The 26,863-nt window shown below is 35.0% G+C and overlaps 1 protein-coding gene across 2 annotated transcripts in view; it reads left to right on the top strand.

Moving 5' to 3' along the window:
- cpne5a (copine Va) overlaps positions 1-26,863 on the top strand; it is a 91,431-nt gene that overhangs the window by 53,208 nt on the left and 11,360 nt on the right. For both annotated transcript variants that reach the window (XM_024292939.2, XM_024292937.2), the window contains 6 exons: positions 2,073-2,114; positions 2,258-2,333; positions 6,698-6,751; positions 7,257-7,318; positions 22,762-22,808; positions 24,496-24,677. In XM_024292939.2, the coding sequence (XP_024148707.1) occupies positions 2,073-2,114; positions 2,258-2,333; positions 6,698-6,751; positions 7,257-7,318; positions 22,762-22,808; positions 24,496-24,677 (463 nt within the window). The remainder of the gene's footprint in view (positions 1-2,072; positions 2,115-2,257; positions 2,334-6,697; positions 6,752-7,256; positions 7,319-22,761; positions 22,809-24,495; positions 24,678-26,863) is intronic.

Genomic DNA, 26,863 nt, shown 5'->3' with positions numbered 1-26,863 from the left:
TTCAGAACTCAAGGTTTTCTAAGGCACCTGAGGAACAGGAGGACTTTTGGCAAGAAAATAATTTATAAGATGACAAATGATGCAAGTGTCATGGGAACAATTTTTTTTAACGGTCTCCATAAATGTTGACAGTTGTTTGGTTTCTGTGCGTGCGTACATGTGCTGAAGCCTGGGAATAGTGCCGACCTAAGCAGTCAGACGAGCACGTTAAAGCGTGGCCTCTCCACCACACCAGGTGCCAACAGAGATTCCCTGCCTGGATTTCGTCTCACAGCTTACCTGCCCAGAGAAGCTAATTGGGTCAGACAGATGGAGCAGGAGCATGAAAGATGCCTGATTCCCTTTGAGGATGTTGATGGCGAGAGAAATCCACAGCAATGAGGGTGTCTCCTGTACAGTTTGCTTTCACATGCATTTTTTTTTAACTTCTGAGAAAGCAAAGGTATCTTAAAGTTTACTTTGTTGTAATTTTTTTTTTTTTGATTAATTGACCAATAATCGGCTATTTGATTTTAAATAACAGTTCAAAAAGGGTTGACATTTCCTCTCTTTCTCCTCAACTTTTGCTTCTTGTCCATGTAAATGAAATGATGAAAACGATGATTAGTTTATTTTGCCTCCTGACTCTCAGCAATCATCTTTTCAGCAGATTGAATTTGATAAAACTCTTGTAATCATATGGCTTTGTGATCAGAAAGAAAAATCTCTTACATCCACTCAAGAAACCCCTCTGGGAGTGTATCTGATTTGAGGGTTGAGAGTAGGGAGGAAAGATTTTTCCTTTTTTTTTAAATATTAAGCTGTCTGAGGCATTATTCCTGAATCTGATTAAGATTTAAGTTTGACTTCACATGTCTTCTCATTTTGAAAGCATGTGACACCGATGTCAACACAAGTTCTGTGCCTTTTTCAATAACTCATGATGATTTTTTTAGACTTAAGCGGAATATTTGCTAGTTGCCTTATGAAGACCAGCTGAACCAAGTTAAACACTGCATCCACGGAATGAGTTCAGATCAGGAAAACTGCAATAAACCCCAAACATCCTGCCTGCTCGTCCCTCTGACACAAGATTGACAGAAACTTATTAAAAGGTGGAGCCGACTCCAAATACTTTTGTCTCCTCTTAATGAAGAAACATTTCCAAAATTATCTGACTTTTTTTTATTATTTTATCCCGTATCACCCGAGTCGATTGTCTGTCTGTACATCTATTTTTATAAGGGACATTTACATTTTTAATAATATTCTTCTCAGTAATAAAACTGGCAGTTCCCTGTTTACACACGTACTCTTAAAAAATGATTTGTCATATTTGCCACAATTTCATAACAAGGGTGGTTTCTTTAATGTGGAACACATGAAGTTGGCTCTATTTGAAGTGCAAACAAAACCAACAAATTACTAAATGCCAAAACATGATGAAGTGCAGAGCTTAAATTTATAAAAAAAAAAAAAAAAAGCACAAAACACAACACAATCCAATAAATCAAAATTAAATGTTAATTAACAAAACACAGTACGACACATAAGCAGGTACTGTGGGACATTGTTGATTGGATGATGACGTTCGTGAATCATTTCAGACAAAAGTAATTGCTCTGTGCTAATTATAAAACTCTATATATGGGACATTGGAGACCCATTTGAAAAAAAAAAACACTCAAACATCATCACCTACTTTTTCCAGTTTTCTTATTGTGTTTTGTTTTTCAGATTTCATTTTGATTGCTGGAAATTTTGATTTCTGAAGCATTTTATACTTTTTTTGTTTACTTTTATTAATTACTTTATTAATTGTAATGTTGTCTTTTTTATTATTTGTTTGACATTTTTAATTGTCATTTTGATTTGTAATATGTTTTTGCTTTGAGTAATTTGTTGGTGTGATTTGCACTTTAGAGAATCCCCTTGGTTTTCATGATAAATGGTAAAATGTTTTTTTTTTAATGAATTTCTGAGACACTTCTTCTGCACAACAGCATGCATTTTTGATATAGAAATATTTTTGTTTGAGGAATGTGCTTAAAAGAAAAAAAATGTCTTCTGTTTTGCTTTGTTGTGCTGTACAGGACGATCAAGGTGGAAGTGTATGACTGGGACAGAGATGGAAGGTAACGATTCTCTGAATATTCAGCTATGAAGTGATCAAAAGCAAATGTGTGAAGCTCCTGCCATGTGCTTTTGTCAGTTGGCTGTTCTTCCATCTTTCTGTGCTAACGGTATCTGAATGAACTTTAACGGCTCTCCTCGCCAGCCATGATTTCATCGGTGAATTCTCCACCAGCTACAAAGAGCTGTGCCGGGGTCAGAGCGAGTCTAACGTGTATGAGGTGAGTGTGAATGAAGGCATTCAAAACCGTTCTTCTGCTTTTGCCTCGGAGCAGTAAATGTTGTTAATCACTGAATCCTTTTACTCATTATTTTTTTAGTTCTTCACTGTCTTTGCTTTAACTGGGTGAAACAGAATTCCCACTGAAATGAAAACCTGACCTATTTTATGTCTGTGCAATAGAAATGGTGTCTTTTCGTTCAGTACCGTTATTTGTCATGGAAAATAAAACCTATCAGGCAGAGTGTGACTGGAAAAGCCTTTGTGCCATCAATGAATGTCATAGCAGAGCAAGGAGGCATCTTTGAAATACTTCAGTTTCTCAAAAATTATCTTTAGTCTCAATATTGCCTTTTTTTAGGAGGAAACTTGCTTTAGATAAGTTAACAGCCATGTGTTTCATCTTACATGACCTATCTATAAAGAAACATGTTAAAAACTGCTTAAAACACAATTTTTGGAGTGAGTCTTTAAGCTCATTAGTTGTGTAAATGCTCAGTAAACATTCACACAAAAGTGATCCTCCTGCTCCTTTCTGCACATTTTTTGGCACGCAAAAACTCAATCACACTTTCAACTATTTCAGTAACCTTGATATAAAAATGTTCATCTCGTTCAGGACATTACTGCTTAAACTTTTTGCATTCATAAACTATAGTTTTTGAAATATTGGGCAAAATTGGCCCCATAGGAAATCAATGAGAACTTGCTGAAAAAGTTTGTGCACTTTGAAACTTGTGAAGTTCTGCATATTTTCAGCTAGAGACACAATTAAACGTCAAAATGTTCAGCAATTATTACGTTTTTTTAAGGTAATTTGGAGTTTAGCTTTTATTTTAGCAACATGCTTGCTGTTTTTTGGCTAGTTTAGCCAAAATTCTAAAATATTGGCAAAAATAGACATTTTTTTTAGTTTTTTTTAGGCTAATTAGATTAGCTAATATTTTAACAATTTACTCGCTTTTTTGGCAAAATTAGACATTTTTTACAGTTTTTTTTTAGAGCTAATTTGGCATTTAGCTAATGTTTGAGCAAGGTTTTGGCTTCAGCACTTTCAGCTGTCAGCTTTAGCATTTTTAGCTAGCTATAAGTTTTAGCAATTTCAGCTATCAAGTTCAGCATTTTTAGCTAGCAATAAGACAGCATTTTCGCAGCCACATTTAGCTTAAAGCATTCACACGACCATTATCGCAGGTAATGCCATATATCTAGTTATTATTGTGCTTAAGTAATAAATCTAAAGCATTGATACAGCTAACTCCATACTGTTTTATATATATATATAGGCTATATGTTAGTTATTTTCTGCTTAGGAAAACACTACATATCGCATTGCATTATCCTCTGAATCATTTAAAGTGTAGGTCAAAGAAAAGACCAGAAGCTATAAAAAGAGTTGGTATGAAAAAAGCGGTGAGGTTGGATAGAGATGGAGCAGAAATGGTGTGTCGTATGTAGAAATGCCCTTTCACTCCACTGGCACAGCAGAGGGAGTAAATGTATTACCCTTCACCAAACCCTTCTTTAGTTTAATAAGAATGGGAAGCATCAGTTTCTCTGTGGCTTCTTTGACAGGTCAGTCACATCAAATCACATCCAGGATGTGAACGGGAGCCGTAGAAAGCCTTCTTTTCACTGTAGAAAAAGAAAGACTTTGAATAAGCAACAAGATGCAGCGTTCAGCGCTCTCTATACTTGACCTCACGTGCACAAAGCCTGCAAATAGTAATTTGCCGCTGTAACTGCCATGATGTCTTTGAACTCCGAAAGGGAGTGAGTGCTAGCGCTATGAGGCACAATCTTTTTAGGAAGAGTGGAGTAGCTTTGGACACCGCGGATGCAGAACGGAGGAGCAGAGGAGGGGTAGAATGGGAGAGAGCGGAATACCTTTTACTTTATTATACAACACAGTTTCCTCCGGGCCGAGGCTTTATGTTTGTGCACAGAAATGTAGAGTGAGCAGCAGCAGACATGCTTGACCTTGCTCACTGTTACGTTCATGTCTTTTTTTTATTTTATTCGCTCCAAGATTTATTATGTAACTTCTATTAAATGCAATCACAGGACGTTTTAGGTTCACTGCTATATTTATTTGGGTTCTTTATTCTGTTTCCCATATTTGTTGAACACATTTCCATTGATGTTTTTTTTTTTCTCAATGCTGGAGACAATCAATTCATCAATGTTTCAAACCTCTTTTTTTATGTTGCTGGAGCCTATCCCAGCAAAAATTGATCAAAGGTTAATTGGAGACCAATTACATCAATAACATTATATACATTCCATCCTGTCCCTGAAAGGTGTGCGACACAACAAAATAAGAATTTTGATGAATAAGTTTCCTAAAAACTTAAACACCTGTTCTATTAAGAAAAATGTGTTTTTAACACATTCTTGTGGCATTTTCCTCATAATGGAGGACATACAGTATATAAAGTAAATTGGGATTAAAGCTGGATTTTAATGCAGTTTTAATGCAGATAAAAATTTGAAAAAGCTTGGAATCAGTAAGCCACAAGCTCCCTGCTCCACTCCATTCCGATGGATCGTCTGAACTGGCATCTTGTTCTAAACTGTACTGCTGGATAACTCCAACATTGCTCGCCATTTTTGTTGCATTGCTAATGTTAGTTTGGGATTGTGAGGGGCTGTAAGCGAGCAGGAGAGAGTGTAAACAAATGAGTGATGGGAAATGAGTGGAGGCTTACTTCCACCCTCAATGGTCCCACCCAAAACTCAGGGGTTAATTTCTGATGAACTCCTGTCACTCTGCATAAATTATGTCCTACAAAATGAGTTTTTTTAAATTTTGATTATAAACTGTATAATAATAATTAAAAAACCACTGAGAGCGACTTTAGAAAAGTTCAAAAGATGGTTGGAGAGGAACTTTAAAGCCTTCTGTCTTTTCTCAAGCTCAGAAACCGCATGCAGATTTAGATGAAGAACACTGAACGAGTTTTAACCTTTACTATTGAAGTTGTCTCTCTAATTTTTATCAGATAATGAATTATATAAATGATATTTTAGTAAATTCCCGTTTTACAATCCACAAAAAATAACACAAGTGTAAGACACAAGATCTGTCCAGAGCCAAGCGGATGTTCTCATCTCCTCCATCCTCCAGTTTACACAAGATGTTCTCAACCTTATTTCCACAATGTAACCTCTGGAAAAGAATTCTCCTGCAGCCAGCAACCCACCCCTATACATTTTGTACACACAAACTTTTTAAAGAACTTCATTAAAAATATATGTTGTATAAAAAGTTTGTGCATTCATAAGAGAACAGTATATGAACTAGGATTTAAGACTGCAAGCTTTAAAACAATAAAAATAGCCAAAGAATTTCATAAAATAAATAGACACATTTTCGGTTTAGATAAAACAATTTAATTTACGAAAACCTAAGAAAACAGATTTTTTGGTTTGCTGAGTCCACCTTTACATGACTCTTTTAAAACAAGTATCATTTATGTGATATTCAAATTTATATTTTATATATATATATATAATCAGATTACATTATTACAACTATCTTAATATTTAGCATAAATTAACACAATGTTTCACTAAGATTACAAAAGTATGTTATACTTCCTGGGTTAGAGTTGGAATAAAAAAAATAAAAAAAAACCCTAGTTAGTAATGCAACTGCGATGTTTCTCCAAAATTTAACACATTTCAGAAACAACCAGATTATTAATTTTTAACAAGAGAAATAGTGAGTGTTGCCAACCACTCATTTGCCTGAAAAGCATTCAGGTGGTTGTAGAGGATCCATTAGTATTCAGAATCCTTTTGCAGAATGCAGCAGGACGAATCCAGTTCTTTTAAAAACAAAATTGAAAGAAGTTGATCTTATGCTGAAGCGGGTCAGTAAATTGAAGTTGCTTTAGAAAGATGCTCTCTAGCTTTCTTAAGTGGACCTGTAATGCTGCTGTCGTCTGTATGCCGACGAGTGTTGAGGAAACTCCTGTTTCAGTTGGCTCGTGGATGAGATTTGTTCAGGTAATGGAAAACAGGCAGGAAACCATCCATAAAAATTGCTAATTAATTTTTTTCTGCAGTTCTCATTGTGTTGATCACAGGAGGAAAACTCTGCAAACAGCGGTGTTAGATTCAGAGTAAAGGATTGTACTAACTCCCCCCTGAATAAGGTCCGTCTCGCTGGAATGTGTGATCAATGGTATCTCATTTTCACCAAGTGCAATTGTTGGTTTCCTCCCTGTGCTCCATTACCCTTAAGACATGGGGAAGAAGGACAAAGATGTTTTTTATTACTTGCCCAGGGGTGGATGAAACGAATTGTGCTTCAAGTTAACATTGTCATTATCCTTTGTTTTTAATCTGCATTCATACCAGGTGGTGAACGCAAAGAAGAAGCTAAAGAAAAAGAGATACATCAACTCGGGGACGGTGAGTCTAAGATCTAAGATAAGAGAAAATCTCCTGGTGCATTTCTATTCCTACCCCTATGGCTTTTTGCATTCATTAGGACGTTTCTACTAATTGGATTTCATGTTAATGTTTTTGCTCCATTCCCAGTCTCAGAGCTCATGATTTAGACGGTGAACCTAAGAGGGTGGGAGAGGGTTCTTTTGACCTCTGATGGGTGGAATATCAAGACGCGTTGAAGGGCACTTGGCTGTCCTTTTAATGTGGTGATTCTTGTTAGAATGAGCCCTGGCTTTGTTGCTGTTGATGCCGGGCCTGTAATTAAATTCTGTAAGTAGTTATCCGTCATGCTAATCTTCCGTCAGTCGGCGGCCGCGCTGATGTCCGCTGATTGTCTTCCTGATATGTTGCACGGTGGTGATTAGCCCAGCGATCAGTGTTAATGTGTATTCTGCTGGAACGTATTGTATTTAATTATCAAGTATGAGTTAATCTTTTGGAACCCACTTTATTTTTTTTTTCCCAGGTGTCCTTGCTGTCATTTAATGTGGAATCTGAGCACACCTTCCTCGATTACATTAAAGGCGGGTGAGTGTTGTTCATTTTTTCTCAGCTCCTTGGGGCAAGACGTCCAACAAGAACTCATAAAGAAGTTCTAGCCTCTAAAATTAGATGCTGTTATTTGGGAATAAAAAAGACGTGAGCAAGATTTTTAAGTGATTTGTGATGTTAATGTGTTTTGTTTTGGTAAATGTATGCCAGAAACAAATCACTGCTTCAAGCAGCATATTCATACGTGCCCTAAAATATGCCTGAACGAGAGCTGTAATTATTTTTTGCTCATTTAGGATTCCTGTGTCAGCACATTAAATACACAGCTGTGATGTCTTGGATGAATGCTCTGAAATGCTGATAAAAAAGACAGTTTTACTCTCAGCTCAAAATGACAAATCAGTAAAAAGAGATGGCTTTCTTTTTTATCCTCATGAATATGTCCCTATTAGTTATGCTCTTGCGTCTTCCATTGGATGCTTTTGGGTTTTACACATTCAAACAAGAATTAACAGACTGAACATTTGTACTACTGTATTTGAGGAGCGATCACGTGATGCTCCTTCAAGGAGATCAAATACCTCCCCCCCTTTTTTTTTAAATCAAACCCAACATTAAAGTTTGACATTTCATTATATGATTTAGCATAACAGACATGAAAACATTTCATTCTGCTTCACAAATTTTTTTCTTTACCCTTTTACGGTCACATTGTGTCTCAAGATATCTCCAACCTTCATGTTTAAATCTATAAATCTTTAAAGAGGCTTAAGCTCCCTGTTGCCACAAAAACAGGAAAAAAAATCTTTTCTATCTTTTCTTGAACTTGAGTTGGATAAAGGTCAGTGCACTTTCAGTTTGGAGAAGCAGGGAGGGGGCAGACAAGGGGAAAAAAGTCAACCTGAAAGCGACATATGTGACTTTTAAACCTTAATCTTGTTTGTTCCATTAGTGCTGCTGTCACAGAAATCCGTTTTGATAAGGCCACTAATGTAAGGCATTACAAACCCCGTGTTTTGGACTTGCTGCTGGTCATGTTTGGCACAGAGAAGACAATTTCTTCCAGTGATGATCTGGAACTCAGATATTTTTATGGACAACAATAAGCATCACACAATAGGTTGACGTCTACCTTGGAGAAACTTTTATGACTTTGAAGCTGTGTGTAGCATTAGACCCCTGTATTTCATTCATATACCTTTAAGGTCATTTCATTTAGTTGAGTTTAAATGCAGTTGTGTCTAAATTGTGAAGGTTCACTGGCAGATGTTCACTGGTTCTACTTTCTTTAGAGTCTGTGAGCGGTTGAAAGGTTATAAACTGTGAAGAAAACTAAAAATTGAAGGAATAACTTAAAACAAATTTTTTATTTAGTTTTTTAATGAATTGAATGAAAAAAAATGAAATTTTCATGACAACACAAGTCTATTATTGCATTTATTTGCACATCCTCACTCTTTTTCTATGGGTTACAATGCATGTCTTTGCACCACTATGCCACAAAAACTATAAAAGAAACCGCATAAAACGTTTGAGGAAATAAACTGGATGAAATGGTACAAAGAAACACACAAAAACAAGCACAACAAAGTACCTTGTTTCTTCATGCCAAGAAAAGTGTTTTTGAGTCCAAGGTTCATTCTTCCAACTTGAACTCCGAACTTAATTGCTGCAAACCTCTCGAGCGAGAGTCCTGCTCACCTGCGGTCAACACAAAGCTCACATTCTCGCAAAAGTATTCATATTTTCAAACTACATTCATGGTACTTTCCCATTAGTTTGACAAATTTCACATTCCATGAACAACATCAACAAAATATGTATAATTTTAAGCAGCACTTACAAAGTGAGTGTTTTCCGTTTGCTCTTTAAATAATCGAACTTTTGAAGTTTTCTTTGAAAAGCAGGATTATAATTTATCTTGTATTCATATTATTGCCAGTACCCTTTCCTTAAAGACCTATTCCAATGAAAACTGTGTTTTTTGGTGTTTTTAACATGTTCTTGTAGTATTTTTTTCTTGTGATAGGAGGACATGTGAAAGAATTTAATAAAATTGTCACATTCAATCTCCAAGACCTGCATTTAAGAGTTCAGGTTTGTGACTAAACTACTACGGCTGGGCCAACGTCTCGCTGCTCCAATCCAATTCTAAATCCTCCATTTTCAGACAAATGGATCCATTAACATCTTCAATATCCTCATCTGAGCTGATATCCGGCTCAGAACTGTACAGCTGCATAGCTCCAATATTGCTTGACGTTGTTTTATTTATTTATTTTTTAATTTTTTTCAAGGCAAATGTGGTTGTGAAGGGCTGTGAGAGTCTAAAGACAAAGGAAAATCAATGTAGGGTCACTTCCAGCCCAGCAGTCACAACCCAGAGGAGAATTTCTAATGAGCTTCTGCTACTCTACAGAAACTATGTTTTAAAAAAGCACACAGACTTTTTATTTTTTGCTAAAACCTGCAACAATTTTTTTTTTTACAATTGATCAGAATAAACTTGTAGTGGGACTTCAAGATCATGGAGGCCCTAGTACAAGCATCATAAAATATTAAGATGTTTGAATAAAAAATAGAAAGGAAATAATAATAAAAAAACAATAATTGTTTACATCCATAATTTGTCTACTTTTAAACTGAAAATAGCTTACAACTTGTTTAAAATACAGTCTCCTTTTTATAAAATGACTTACTTTCAATACACAGTGAAGCAAACAAATGTATTTGTCCATTAACGACTTTGCACATTCTCTAGAAGTGTGTGATGTTCGTCATAGATGCACTTCAACTATGAAAAACAGATTATAAAAAATAAATAAATCCAGGAAATCACATTGTATGGGATCCTGTGATGACAGAAATCTCTCACCTTTATAAGAGGAACTCTTTGCAGGATCACCAGCTGACAAACACTTTTCGCTCCTCTGTAAGACTGTTTGGTGTGAAAGTGTCATCTGCAGAAACATAATTACTAATGATAAGTGTAGTGTAGCTTTAATGGCAGAGAAGATTTTACAAAGCATTGACAGAGTAAAGCTCTTTTGGGATCGCAGTTTTTACGTTTTCTTGGATTTAATGAAGAATAGAAAAGAGGGAATCCACAACTGAAAGTGCAAAAGAACATAAATGTTTATGTTGAAAAGTAAAAAGATGTGAGAGCTTAATTAAGGCCAGGCAGAATGTCACATGTGGAAACGTTTCTCTGTGGATCAGCAGCTGCCCTAATGGCTGCGTGTCCCAGATCTGTCCTGTTCAGCTAACACAAACGGCAGATATACAATCCCTCCCACACACACACACACACACCACACATGCACACACACCACACATGCACACACACTCCTTCAACATCCTTTACTTTCTATATTTGTTTATTTTGATTTAATTAATCCTTAAGAGAGTTCAGAAACTTTAAGGAATAAAAGCAGATAAACAATTAATTATCCAAGTTCACTGTAACCTACATATATAAGTTGGTGTTAGTTCCTACTGATGCATAATGTTAAGATTCCATGCATCTCATAAGGTTTTATTTTTGAATATACTAATTATTCTGCTGCACAATATGAATTATGCTTTCTACGTTCAGATATATGTGTTTTAGTTTTCTTAAGAAGCCAAATTAAGTGACAAAAAACATTTTTATTGCTATTTTAAGAACACATTTTTATTATTTTTTTCTTTTTTAACATTTTTTATTAATTTATTTCTGTTTAGTAACATAAAAATAAAAAAGTAGCAAAGATACATTTGTTGTTAATAGAATGTTGTACATAATAAACAAAGAAAATCTGACTTTTTTATTCTAGGCTTTTTATGTCTTATTTTATTGTAGTCTGTAAAATCCAAATATTGTTCTCACACAACAGCTCTGCATCATTTTCACTGACACATTTATTTCTATAAAATAATACACACTTTGCGAATGACGGAATGCTGCTTTAAAAAATCAATAAAGTCTTGGCTTATTTCACAAAATCACATTGAAATATGCATTATACACCAGTTGGATCTTTGTTTTTTTCCGATTCTTTTATGGTCTTTGCTTCAAACAAACCAAATCTAAAAGAATCTGAAGCTTCATTCAGTCTCAGATGCAAATGATTACTGTTGCTGCTAGAATTATGCAGCAATTATTGTTACTTGTTCCATTTTGGGACATAATTATGGCTGTTGGCAGTGGTGCTCAAGACAGATTATCAAAGTATATATTATGTTGGTTTTATGAGAGATGGATAGTGGGAGGAATTATCCACTAAAGGGCTTCAACTCAAACTACAGAATCAGACGAGACGGGAATAGTTCATGTGTAATTTTCTCTTAATCAGTTAAATAAGTAGTATTTTCTACATGCATCTGTTTTATCCAAAAATAGAACCTTTTCTTCTTATTGGGTTTGATTTTGGGATGCATGTAGCAACTTGAGATTTCCTCTTTTGTTACTGATATAAATGATAATAAAAGTTGAAGGCAAAGAATGTTAACACCGTTGCTGAGAATCTTTCATATCTTTGAAATCTTTACATCTATTAGGTCTCGTCTCAGTGCCCCCCAAGAGAAATATTCAAAATGATGGAAAGGTTTTTTTTTTAGATTAAAATTCATAAAGAGGAGTTAGGAAAATATATCTCTAGGAAAAATATAGTGTAGCAGGGGAAAAAAGGGGGCTGTACTTTACCTGACAGTGATTAGAGAAAACTTATATTCATGTTACTTTATGACCATTTTAGTCAAGAATAGTAAAAATGACTTGAATTCTTCATCATCTGGACCTTGTCGTACATTCATTACAATACATCCTTAAGCCAAAACATATGAGGCCTTCCTGGTGGGACTTGAAGACATAAAGCAGAGATGTCACACCAAAATTAAATATGCAGGGAGCACAACTAATTTGTAAAATATGTGTGGCTGACTAGACACTGTTTATTTTGTACTTTGATGTGACTTAAAAAGCGTTTCAGTAGAGCTGGTTGAATGATAAAATGCAACATTATCTTATTAAAGGTTGTTTAGTATAGGAACATTTTCCCTGATAATGCTGTGAAAGATTTTTGATTATCAAATGAAATATTTTTATGTCAGAATTTGTATGTTCTCAACAAGTTTACTGAACTTGTCTTTACTTAAAAATGCACTTTGGTGGAGAAAAGTCAGTAATATTGGTGTAGGTTCTTAAGTGAAGAGAAACATTTCTAAAAAAATGCAACTCTGAGATGCATTAATAATAGTTACATAATTTAATGGTTTCATAATTGAATTGTTAACTCCTGAATTATAATTGAATAATTGGTAAAACATAAAGTATCTGATCTGGATGACCAGCGGTAAGTAGACCAAGGAAATTTTAAAAAATAAATAAAATAAAAAAAGCTAGTCCCGTGAGCTTGAAACCATGGAGTTTGATACCCTGCAGCAATGCGTCCAAAATGTAAAGACTGTTATCCTCAATGCTGACTCCTCTAACAGCAAACGATACATAAACACCTCAAACGTAACAGACGAGGAGATGCTCAGATCTTCATTTGTGTATTGCTGTGTTTAATCAGGGATTAGAGATTCTTGCTCAAATGACGTAGTCTGTGTGTAATCAGCATTGTGATCACATGTTTTGTCACACATGAAGGGAGGAAAATGACGGTGGTCACGCCTGTTTTGATGCAATGTGAAAGGAACAACTCGGGGAATCTATTGTGATCACAGAATCAACTTAAAACCACAAAAGAAGAGTGAAAACAGCAACATTTGGTGATCATCAACATACTTTTTTCACCACTTCCATGTCAGAACGTGATTCCTTTCTGAGGTCTCACTCTATAGATGAATAAAATGCACAATTATTTTTATTTTGGGGGCATGTTTCAACACCCTGTTGGTTACAAGAGAGCCTCCGGCCTCGTTCTGCCCTTAAACATAACATTAACCATCACGACTGAATATATAACCCTGAGGCTGCAATGTTTCAGTTAAGTTTGTTTCTTTACAAAGATATGATGAACTGAGTGGAAATCTACAACTCAGGATGCAGTGACATTTTAAAGTAATATGTTTTTAGTGTCAAGAACGAGACTTCAAGGAAGCTCAACTTCAACCAGATGAATCAACTGCAATCAATCAAATTTTACGTATATATTTAATAGGAAAAGGCCTCTCACATATAAGTCATTTCGAGCAACAGATCACTTTGGTCCAATTTGTAAATATATCTTTACTATATTTTGACTGTTTATTTCTACATTATTTTCTTTTTTTCAAAGATCATTTTAACGATTCCTCAGTTCCTCTTCTCTTCTAAGAGATTACATGGTATCCCCCCAAAAAAAGAAACAAAAAAACTACGCACGAGCAACAAATAGACCATAATGCAGACACAGCCAATCAATCCTCGAATCAATTCTGTGAATTCTTTTCTTAAGCATGAATAAATCAATCTCAGTTTGGTTCCTCCTTCCACACTCCTGGGTTCAGATGGGGTTTGGTCCTGATGGCAGCATAAACATGAATTTACATGCACACTGTGTAGTAGTGTGGAGTGCTTCTCATGAAGGATCAATTATATTGAAGTTTTCTGAGCACTACTTTCCAACGTTTGACCCACATACAGTCCTCAACACAAGTGTTATCTGGTTTCAGCCGCTAAGATGACACAGTCAATAAACGCTGCAATAAACATTTAAATGATAGATTACACGCTAATAAAAATACTGGCAGTCACAGTTTCACTGCAGAAAAAAGCAACAATAAATCTCCTTTTAACTCACCGCTTATATTTGAAGGTAAAATCGTATTTTCTGTCTTTCACCCTTAATTCTGCCTGACAACAGTTTATGTGAGGACGATGCTGCAGCGTTACTGCTGCCAAAGAACCTGAAGAAATTCATATATGAAGGAATCCACAATGAAAGAGTGCAGATCGAGGCCTAAAGTCTGATCAAGCTCAGTTGGATCATCCATTTTTTTTAAAAGCTGTTTTGCACAACCCATTTCCAAAATTTGGTTTTACTAATATTCCTGTAAACCCTTTAAAATCTACAACGAAGTATTAGAGCCAGTTTACAAACATTTTTTTTTTAAATTACGACTTAGAACCTAGTAAATTTACAAGAAAAATGTCGTATTAAAGTTATATTTTTATGACTTTCAAAGTCCTAAGCTAAATTTATTACTTTTTTTGTTGTAAATTTACAACTTTTAATCTTATAAATTTACAAGATTAAAAATTATAAATTGATGAGAAAGAAGCTTGTGTTTTTTTTTTGGTGGCCCTTATTATTCTGACCAAAAAAAAAAACTTTTTTTTTTTAACATTAGAATGTTTTCATGAAATCCACCAAAAATCTATTAAAAATGCTTATTTCTTTTAGATGTATAGTATCGTATAGTATTAATTATGATACACTTGGTGAATTGTTATTTTTCGCTCTATCAATGTCAGTTCAAGAAACAAAAACATTAACATGAGTGTTCAATGTTATTTACCCACTATTTTTTTTCAAATTTCATATTTTATCCTATAACATTTGTATTTCATTGAAGGTTAAACTGTGTTTTTTTTTCCCTGATACTTTTGACATATTTATATTTTGCTTCACAAAATATCTTTTTGGTTTGATTTTCAATATGATTTGTCTTTTTTTCCTGTTAGGTGAAAGGGATAACTTTTTCACTCCTGCAAATAAAAAAACGCCATTTTGGAAAAGGATTGAACATAAATGTCTCGTAAAACTATAATTTTAACAGAATATGGAAGAGATGAAATGCTACCCATCTAGCAGACTGCAAAACACTCTTCTGAGACCCAACATTGATATTTTACACCTCTGTTAGTAATTCATACCCCTTCAGGTGCTTTTGCTTCTCTGCTCCATCTCTTAGTGGGGAAGACTTACACAATACATTTGAGGTTTTTCTTTTCCAAAGTTGGAGTAGAAAAGCAATTTCTTTATCTGCCTGACTATTATGCAGCAGCTGGTTTCACACTGAGGTGGGCTTTTTTTCATACATTTTTATTAACCTTGAAATGGTGCTTAAATATAGTCAAATAGAGGTAATTAAAGGGGAATAGTCGCACACTTCCCTGACTCATAGAGGTCTATGAAAGATTTATATTCTATTTAAATTTAATCTGCACCACAATTGGCCTGGTATTGATTCGTCTGTGTGAAAACTTCTATTAAGGTTTAATCATTTCACCTCAAAATAACCTGTTCTTGTGAAATAGGATTAACGTATTATATATTTCTTTATTTATTTTTCACTGTTTGATTTAGCTTAACCTTATCGTTTCATCATATAAGACATAATAATGACTTGTTTTAATATTTTATTGTTTAGAGATTCTACTAAAAATGTCTGTAGAGTAATTTTTTTCTTAAAATATATTTTACAGTGCTTCTTTGTTTGTTTATTCTCATTTTTGTCCAGTAGAACTGAGCTGGAAAAGATTCAAAGATGGTTTTACTCATGTGTGACTCTACCCCGCTTGCATTTGTGGTTTTGGATGTTTCTTTCTGACATGGGGTCACTGGTGGTTTTGTTAATGTTTTAGCTGGTTTGGTACAGGAGGCAGAAGAGCTCACTTTGAATTAATGTATGACACAGTTTTTCACCAAGAGCCTTGAAAAAGCCAAATGTTCATGACAGATCTCTGAACTGTGGGTCTCCCTGGTCTAAATCTGCCTGACCTTTTATTTCACTTTGATGTCGAGCCACTTCAGCAGCTAAATGTGTTAAATCCAAATGTATGGCCTGTAAGGATCATCCACACTTCAGTTTTACTCTTTAAAGTCCATTTGTGTTTGTAATGTTTTCTGTACATTTAAGAAAATCAAAAAATATTGTTTATGCTTGACTTCTAATCTCAGTAAAAGGAAATGTAAAAATCTGATGGGCTTTATTTTTGATCTGGATTATTCTAAGTTATGACTATTCTCCATTAAAGCCTTTGGATAAACACCTTAGACATTTTTGAGGGTTGCCTCATTGTCATTGTTTAAATAATTTAGACAGATTTTCAATTATAAGTGATTATAAATGGGAATTTAAACACACACATGCTACCTAGTGCCATCATGTCATTATTTTTTTTGTGTGAATAATTACTCATGACCTGTATTCAATTATCCTAATTAATCAATTTAAATCAAACTTAATGGTTGCTGTGAAAAGCCTATTTTTTAGGTATTTTTATTTAAATTTGTAACATTGTGGCGCAGCAAAAGATAAAAATACAACTATAAAGTGGCTTTATTAAGCTATCCTATTATAACAGACTTCCAACCTTTACTTTTACACCACCAAAGGGTATTTTTCTTTCAATCTCAAAAAGTTTGAGAGAAAAAAAAAAGAAGGTCCAGAGTTCTCTAATTGAACACAAAAACAGTCGAACACTTTTCTGAGCAAACCAAAAAAATATTGACTACATACTACTTATTTTTGGCCATTTAATATTTGGTGTCTTCATTGCAGGTTGCCTATAATGATGCCCTAAGACTTATGTTGAAACAGCCACGGTGGTGCAGCGCAAGCAGTTTGTTTGTTGGTGCAAGAGTTAATACTCTTAAAGCTTTGTTGAGACATTTTATTTATGGTTTTATTTATCGTCTTAACACGTCAAATAACCAAATCATCTTAACTCTCACCAATGTGAAATACAGCACTTTTAAATACCGGTCCTCAATCTGGAGGTTTTGGTATGATCGTCTCTTTTAAACTTTTTATGTTTTTAATTTTTTAAGTCTGTAATTGTTTTTTTTAAGTTTACAATACTTTGTAATTTTATGTCATTGTTTTTATTGGCTCTTGTACTTTTATCATAGGGTCTCTTTTTATTTATTTTATTTTTTACATTTTTTATTATATATATGTACATTCTTTTATTGCTTTTAAGTACTTTATCTGTTGTGTCTTTGTGGCAAATGGACCCTGAGTCTGTAATAAAAGTATCTACATTTTGGTATTTTTTTTTTTAAATAATCCTTATAAATTTTACTAGCACATATGTGGTGACAGTAAAAGATAAAAACACAACTACAAAATGAAATTTTTTTAAGTTTTCCTAATATAACAGACCTCCAACCTTTACTTTTACACCATCAAGGTGTTTTTCAATCCCTGACAATTAGGGTGAAAAAAGCAAATCAAAATATCAGGTCCAAAATGCTCAAATTTAACACATCGAAACAGTAGAACACTCTTTTGAGCAATCCAAAAAATGTTGAACACAAACTACTTATTTTTTCCCATTTAATATGTGATGCTGTCTCCTGGGTAACCAGTTTAGTTTTCTTTTTTGTTTTCTTTTTTTTTATTAATTCTGACTAACTATTGGTCCACATGCAGTAACACAGACGAGTGAAAGAGAACTTGCTCTTTGTAATTACGTATATAGTCAATTTATACATACCAAAGGGCTAATCCAATTTACAAGTACAAACTATTTTGTGTAGTTTTTAGAATTTTGTTTAAAAAAAAAGGACAAGTAAAGTCAACAGCTGATGAGTTGGACTTTTCTCTAACAACAAAGCTGTAATTAAAGGTGAAAAGGTTTTTGGGGGAACATGACTATTACTGACAGCACAAAAAATTAATTTGTATAATGACTTAAATGTTGATGCCAAATTTAATCAACCTCGGATGATTGTGGGAAATGACAATGAAATTAGTATGTGCTTTCAAAACTAATTTTCTATTTATGAAAACTGCTATAAAAGAACAATAACATCACTATTGATTTGGGACTCAAATGAGGTTAACAACAGACTCTAATCCCTAATTGTCAACACATGGATATTCTAAACAGGTAATTCTAAGATATTAGTCAACATCATTTCACATTGATTTATCTTTCTTAGTCATTTGTTTGGCTCCTTGAAAAAAAATCCACTTTAGACTTTACATAAATAGAAATAAATAGGAAAGTCTACAGAACGGAAGTTTCTCCTTTTATTTCTTAAGATGCACCATCACTGAGATCAGATCGTATCGGCTGAACTCTGACTTCTACATCATTGAGTCATCTAGGAAATTCATAAAAAAAAAGAAAATGAAAAATTGAGCCGAGAGGGTAATCAAAACATGTCAGGATCTGAAAAATGAGTTCACCAGACTGACTAAAACAAATCCTAAGAAGACTTGGGTTCAAAAAGTTTTAATAAAAAATGCATATTTTTTTTCAAATTCGAGTTCCAAAAAATGTTTTAATATTTTGTTTATATTGTTTTGTGCATTCAGATGCAATAAAAAGCACAATTTCCACATGTCTAAGAAATATCAGATGCAGAACTGAGGATTCCTTTATGTCTGGACCTTTGATCTCATTCTGCATTTTTCTGTTTCATGAATCTTTTCTTCTTTAGCTTTCAGAAAGGTGACCTGGATCTCGCATTAAAAATAATTTGGTGCACACATGCTGTGACTGCAAAACAGGCCTAAACAAGCAGCTCCATCTACCATCATGCCTGGCAGTTAAACGTCTGTAGAAATGTTGGCTGGTTTTCAACAAACTTGAAGAAAAGCTAAATATGATCTTGAGGTTTGGAAAATGCACTTAAGTAGAAATATAAGATGAATACAAAAAACAAAAAAGAAAACAAAAAACAAGCAATAGTGAAAAGCTTTGAGATATTGCTCTTACAATAACTTGATCACGATAAAAATTTGTTTTTATGACTGTATTTTATGTTAATTTATTTTTATTATAAGCATGAGTGAAAAAAATGTTCAGGTCGAAGTGACTTTGGGTTCAAACTAGACAGTTTTTTTTCTTGACTGATTGAAAAGAGAAAATAGGAAATGAAAATAAAGAATGCAGTTCAAAAGACATGATAAAATGTTATTTCTGCACAATTACAAAGGGAGAATTGGTCACATCAATACTTTTATCAGACACAAACAGCTCTGTGTCTAAAGTTGAATCCATGAAGCTGCTGAAATAAAAAAATAAATACTGGACAAAGGAAAACTCAAAGTAAATCACAAATGATGATCCTTGAAAAAAAAAGTTCAGCACGTTGTCTTGTGGGGTCCAGATGACCCCACTTTTAATGTAAACATGCCTTGGATGGCACAAGGGAAGTGAATCATTTGTTGGTGGAAGTAAGTTTCAAACCCCTTCTCTCCATAGTGCTGAGTCGGACAGAAGCACAGAGAAGCCGACGGAGAATGATGATTTGAAGTGCAGAAGGTCAGGGAGGGAGAGGCAGTGAATCGCCTTGAAAATATTTGAACGGAATTCTGAAATGAACAGAAAGCTAGTGGAGTCCATTCAGGATGGGGTGGGGGTTGGGGAGTCATGTGATGAGTTCTGGACCAACATGGTGGAGATGTTGTGGAAGACTTTAAAGGAGAGAGTTGCAGTAATCGATGTGGGAAGTGACGAGGCTGTGAATGAGTACAGAAGCAGAATGGAGGTTGAGGCGGGGTACAAAGGCAGTTGATGTTTGGAAATATGCTGACCGAGTGATGGTATTGATATGCAATTGGAATAATACAGTGCTGTCAACAATGACTCCCCAGACTCAACCTGAAGGGAGGGGGAGGCTGTGGAGGAATAAATACGAACAGAGAAATGTTCAACTTTAGAGGATTTGGTGCCAACAAGGAGAGGTTCAGTTTGAAGAATTTTGAGGTGAACCAGGATTGCATGGAAGGAAAAAGGAAGGGAAAACTTATTGTCATTGGTAAATAGTGACATTTTTTGCTAAATGTATAGAAAATGAAGGGTCCCAGTAGAGGGCCTTGGGGAACACCTGACATGACGAGGGAGAGCTGGAATCAAAATGTTTTGAGTTGGATAAACTGCAAATGGAAGGAGGGTGTGTAAGATACCTAAAGAAGAATTGAGAAGGACAGAGTGGGAGATGGGGTAGAAAGGAGCACTGAGGTCTAGTAGGATGAGAATGGAGAGTAGACCAAAGTCTTCTGCTGTGAGAAGGATGTTCTTATGAGGGTAGTTTCTGTGCTGGGGATTAGGAATCGTGTCGTGGTTGTTAGCCGTGTTGCCTCAGAGCGAGAGAGTCTTTTCAGTGTAGGCTCTTTCCTTGTGCATGGGTGGATTTTCTCCAGAGACTTCCTCCCACAGTGCGAAAACAAGCTTCAGAGGTTGAATGGTGACTGAATTGTTCCTTAGAAGTGAATTTGAGTTTGTCTGTGTGTGGCGCTGTGATGGGCTGGTGATTTGCTCAGAGTGTACTCCGTCTTCGCCCTAAAGTAGCTGGGATTAGCTCTAGGAACCCCTGTGATCCTGCACAGGACAAGGCTGGAATAGAGGATGGATGGGCTGACATGACACAGAGATCCATCCCTCCGTTGTTTGGGTGAAGCAGCATAACTGATGGGTAGTAGCACGAACACATGCCTGCTCAGACCATAAGCCTTTGTTTTAAGCTGCTCTTAAACAGAGATGATATCTGTCTTCTAAACTTAAGCTACTTCAACAACAGAAGAGCCCGGGGCCATTCAGAAACACTGAGAATGAAAAATAGGCCTTTCAAGCTGCATCTGAATCAAAACCTGATGTCTGGATGAATCCATGTTTTTGGTTTTCAAAATAATGTTTGGAATTGAGAACTTTATTTGTCTTAAATTAGATTTTAAAAGGTTTCATTGACAGCAAAGAAGCTCCTTGACGATTCTCATCAAAACTCAATTAAAACGTAGAGTTTTGGAAGGCTATTTTGCATTTTCATTTTTTTATTCACATAAAAAACAAATATATTGCAGTATTACACAACCAATTCTAGGCTCATAAGAAGTGAAGAGATTTTGCAGTGTGATGCAAAAGCACAGAATCCTTTAAGAAGGGATCAGAACAGTTTGGGGGAAAATGTAGAAATGGAAATCTATCAAAATGCAAATTAAAACCATTATTTAATGAGATTGCTCCTGATCCAACAGTTCCAATTACAATGTCTCTTTTATTTTCAAAGTCCTCCAAGAAGCAGTAGCAAACAGCTGTGTGGGTATTTGTACATAAATGGATTGTTTGAGGACTATTAATTATAACGGACAAACAGCAACGCTGAAAGTTGTTTGTTATGGCCCCGAATGAAGCGTTTTTCTATTTGCTTGCTGTTGGATCTCATTGGTGCATTCAATATTATTATTTAGTTACAGAGAATGAAAGATGTTTGGAGCATTAGACGAGTAGAATTAAGGTTTACCAGCCTTAAAAGCTTGTGCTAAGAAGCCTAATTGTAAAACATTAATGAATCAGATAAAATGTCAGTTTTTATTAGGAGGAAAAACATGTTTTTTCAATTAAAATGAAGACTTTTAAACATAAAGCGGAATATGTTCCAGTTTACACTTTTAGTCAAAACTTAAACTTTTTTTTTTTTCATTCCAACATTCAACATTTCAAAAAAATCAGTTCTGACTTTCAAATCAGGCAGCATGACAACATAACTATTCCCTCATTGAAGCGGCGCTGCTCGATGTTAATTAATGAGCTGGGGTCAGTGTCTGCAGGAGGACGCCACCATTATCTCCAACACTGTGTGGATTTCTGAATGAGATGGAATCAGGAAGCAGCAATCAGTGTTAATAACAATGAAAGGCCACGCACTTTGGTCCCAACGCTCCTTTCTGCTTTTCAACGGTATCTCTTTGGCAACATAGGCAAACCCCACTTAGCTTCTTTTGAGCTTGTGGTGAAAATCATGATTATTAGAAAAAAAATCTTTAGCTTCGACGTTCCGTGTGGATCACCTACATTTCCTCTGACAAAAGCGGTGACAACAAGGCGTGAGGACGGAGCTGTGGAGATTACAGGCTGGAAAAAGCTGTCATAAAAGAATTTGTATTTTTTATATATATATATATTCTCAGCCACAATGCTATCAACGCCACCTGTAAATCAGCAGGTGGTGATTAACAGGTGGGCATGAGTGTGACGGTCCTGGGTTTGTCTGCTTGATATGCAGTTTGTGGTCTTCTCTGTTGAATATTTAAAAGCAGATTAAGTGGAGCACGCCTTCACACTCCTTCACACACTTCCATGTTGACTTGTGCAAAGCTAATCTCCTTCAGTCATTATATGAACCACAAGGACTCTGTGGTAATGTGCTTATCTGCAGAGAAAAACTCCCTCTTGGGTTTTCCTTTTGAAATGTGATGCTGCATGAAAATGCTGCAAAAATAACTTTTTCCAAAGTTTTAGACTGCTTTTTATGCAAAAAAAATTCTACTTGTTATACATATATATATTTTTTCCTTTAGCCATTATAATTTGCATACTGTATGTATAACTTTGTCATGAAAGAGTTTTATATTAGAAGCCTTCCTAAGTGACTGTGTGGAAGTAGCAGTGGGATAGAGTAACAAAGAAGAATAATGAACATGATTTTGTGCGCTTTTGTCAGATCAGAGATGTAACAGAGAACATACGGAAACCTGGGAGAGCCTCATTAAACTTTGGCGCTGGAGCTCCCTGCCTCTCTTTTCTTAACATTTTCCCTGTTCGTTTGTTTCAGGACTCAGATTCACTTCACTGTGGCCATTGATTTCACTGCATCAAACGGTGAGTGCTGTTTTCCTGCTCTGCCCTCATTTGTCTTTAGAAGTGTGATGGTGCCATTTTTCCATTAATCAAAGAAAAACTTGAGTTTTCTTTCTTCTTGTGAGCATTTTCAATATTTTTTTCATGTAATTACACTAATAGAAAACACCAACATCTGCACTTTATTTTTGGCAAGCCTAAGCAACAGTAATTATGGACTGAAAATGGAAACACAACTCAAACTACCTGTTATGGAATAAATAGGATTCACTGCACTGCTGTGGAGGATTGTAGTTCAAAATTTAAAGCACTTTAATGAAACAAGTCACTCTCCCTCATTCACATTAGTTTGCTCTAGTCCAGTGGAGCCTTAAAACGCAAGTCCAGCACTCGATCCAGACCAAATTAAACAGACTCGGTCCAGACTATTGGACTTTTCTAGTCTGAATACATCCTTACTGACCAAAACCCAAAGAGTCCCTCGAAGTCCCACATCATTGTTATAGATTAATATACTTTGTTTTTGTTTCAATAGGAAATTAATATATAAAATTTAGATACAAATGTAAACAGATATTTTTTATATATAAAAATTCAAGCTTCTTTTACTTTTTACAACAGCACATAAAAGTCCTTTCAAAATAAAATACACTGAGCAAATAAAATCCTCCTTCAGTGGTACATTTATTTGAAAAAAATGTGAGGAAGCCAATTTAAAAATGGTATTTTTATCATTATGACTTCAGTGTGCCTTTATGATTTTTGTCAATTTACTGTTAAATATAAATATAACGACATTGGTGTAGAATCCAATAAAAAAATATTTGCATTTAAACGTAATTACATTTTAAGAACTGTGCCTCCTGTTATGCACCAGAAAATAAGAATGTGCTTCAAACTTGTTCTAATTATAAACTATTCTGACAGTAGATTAAGGATTTTATCATTATTTTACTAATTTATCTGATATGTTAAATATTATATGACAACTGACAAAACTCGACCAAAACCAATTAACTAAAACTAAACATTTATTTATATATTTATTTATATTATTAGCATTTTCCTTCAAAATCTTAGTCAATGGATGGATTATAAAAATCTCCATGTGGCTCCGGAGCCTCAAGTTGTAGACCTCTGTTCAGTCCATTTTTATATCACACTGCAATGTGCTTTTTTTTCCCATTCCTTATTTAAAAAATGCCCCTACGACTGACAGAGCCTGGAATAAATCCACTTTTTGTTGACATGTTCAAAGGTGGTTATTCATGGCCACAGAAAAAGACAAAAACTCATAAAATGTAAATGTGACATTTATAAAATGCTGTTCCCCCTCTGAAACCTCCACCTGAATCATCCCAACTGTTAAATAGCAGAACCAGATTAAAGTTTTGAAGCTGTCTTTTTTGGATTATTTAGGTGAGGAAGTGTCTGTTCATGTAGCTGCACAGCTTCATCAAAGGAAAACTTAAACAACCTCCTTCATTTGTATTAAACTATCTGATGGCTAACAGATGGCGTTTCTATTTAACGTAACATGAAACAGATCTTTATGTATAAAAAAGATGTGTTTTATATGTCCAGAGAATGTTTAACGTCCAGATTTAAAGCCTCCGGTTCAGTTTTGGTTCCTCCTTCCTTTCCCCCGATGCAGCTGTCAGCTCTGTTGGATTGCATCACTGACTCTTGATTTCTCTTGTCTTGAAAGGAAATCCGTCACAATCCACTTCTCTGCACTACATGAACCCATATCAGATGAATGCCTATGCCATGGCCCTGAAGGCTGTCGGAGAGATCATCCAGGACTATGACAGCGATAAGATGTTTCCAGCCCTGGGATTCGGTGCTAAACTGCCACCTGATGGAAGGGTGTCTCATGAGTTTCCATTGGTGGGTAAAAGTTCCTCTGAGATTGCAGGAAGTCAATCAGCATGAGAAAGACGTTGGACCTCATAGTGCAGCTGATTTTTGAGAGAGTAAGCACATGCTTATAAGCATGGGAAATTACACCTCTACCATGCATAATTCAAAGTGAAATCATTTTCCTTTTATTATGGAAATAAGTTTCTTTGAGGCAGAAACCCTCAGCCAAGCTTACGAGGAGTGTCTGCAGAGCAATGCCTGCATCACTCTATGAATCAATTTAGAAATCGCAAATTAAGATTCATCCTACCATTTAATTAAAGCCTCGTTCATTTGTGCTGTAATTATTATAAGCCTTAAAAATAAAGTTACTGCCCTGGGTGGGTATTAATTATACGTCCTACATTAATTTAGAAATTGGACAAGAAAGACAACATTGAAAAGAGTTTTATAAGCAGATCTTGGAGGAATTTCATTGAGTGGTCCAAAGTCCTGTCTAAAGTATTCAGAATTAGCCCAGGCTAATAATTTGATAGGATCTGCACTGAAAAAGGCACAAAATGGTGAATGGTAGGGGTGTGTATTGGCAAGAATCTGACAATATGATGGGTATCCCGATACTTGTCTCATGATAAAATATCGTGAATCAAGTATCACCAAGCAAAAATATCACGATATATCGCCAAATCGGTTTTCCCCTACAAAATAAATGGCATATACTTGTATACTGCTTTACTACCTTCTTTGAAGGTCCAGTCACAGTCTTATTCACACACATACCTTTCACACCGATGCCAAAAACTGGCACCAGCCAATAACCTCCAGGAACAATGTGGGTTGTAGCGTTTTTCCCAAGGACTATTGGACACATGGGCAGGACGGAGGGAACCGAGCTTGCAATCTTTCAATCAGGGGTCGACCGCTCTCCAAAGCTGGGAGTATTAAGCTTTTGCTTCACTATTATACTAATTCCAGGCTGCTAAAGTGCTTAATCAAAGTTAAGAATGTGGAGTCGGAAAAAGCAGTTTTCCTAATTTTTTTAAAAGCTCCTTAGTACTTTAAAAGGTACAATTTATATCCAATTGGAAAATATAAATTCTTGCAGAAAGTAAAGTAATGCTCTTGTCTATTACTGTAGTTCTGGAAAAAAAATAAGATAAAGATAAAGAACTGACTTGGGTCTTAGCAAATTAAAAGATCTAAAAAGTAATAATAAAATATTGTGTCTTTTCATTTAAAATTTAGATTAAAAATATTTAATAAAATTTCCCTTCATGCTAAACTACCGTCTGCCTCCACTCACCCCATTCACATTACAATGACAGACCATGACGGCCTCAGATGATCTAGTGAGACCAGAAGTAAAGGGTTCCTCTGTTTGTCAAATGAAACAAAACTGTTTCAGTTTTTGAGAAAGACAAAGCAAAATTAGAAGTTAATTGCTTTTCTTTCTGAAGATGCTTCATTCTTTTGGGATGTGGGGGGTCATCTGGTCATCTTTCATCAAAGTACAATGTGTAGAAAAATGCAGCGCTGTCAAAATGCAATAAAAAGCCCCCGCAGAGTTCAGTAGATGTGAAAGGCTCTGAGCTCCTGTGGTTCTTGTGTTCAGTGGCCACTGCTCAAAATGACTGACATTTGATTGATGTGGTCTAGTTGGATTGCTGGAGCACATGTTCATATCAAATAGTGTAAGCTGTGACTGAGGAAGCACTCAGCACAGTGTTAAACCGTAAAATACACCCACAACTTAAACTATCTCTACATTAACTGTGCAGTTTCTCTATGATTTTTGTCAGGATTTACTGGATTGTTAAATATAAATCACCTGTTTTGAGTTGATACATTTCTGTTTCTTATTTTAACTTCTCTCATTTTTTCCTAGATTTTTTGTTAAATCATGTCTGAATTTTATAGAAAAAAAATCATTTTAATTTTTAAAAAATTCCGGTAGCACTTTATAATAACTACACACTATGAATCATTAGTTAAACATTAATTGAGCATGAGTAACGCTTAATTAATCATTCAGAATCACGCCTACTTTATTACGCATTAGCAAGCAGATTATGTGTTGTTATAAACACTATATTCTTGCTTAAAAAGGATTACTATCATGTGTTTATTAGTGGCATGTAAGACTTTTTTTCATTAAATATTTAATATTTGAAAAAAAATTGAAAAAAGGAAAAAAAAATATTGGTAAAAAGAAA

The sequence above is a fragment of the Oryzias melastigma genome, linkage group LG7 (genome assembly GCF_002922805.2).
Source record: "Oryzias melastigma strain HK-1 linkage group LG7, ASM292280v2, whole genome shotgun sequence".
Lineage (NCBI taxonomy): Eukaryota > Metazoa > Chordata > Actinopteri > Beloniformes > Adrianichthyidae > Oryzias > Oryzias melastigma.
Note: the sequence above shows the minus strand (reverse complement) of the source record. Positions and strands in the feature narration are given on the sequence as shown.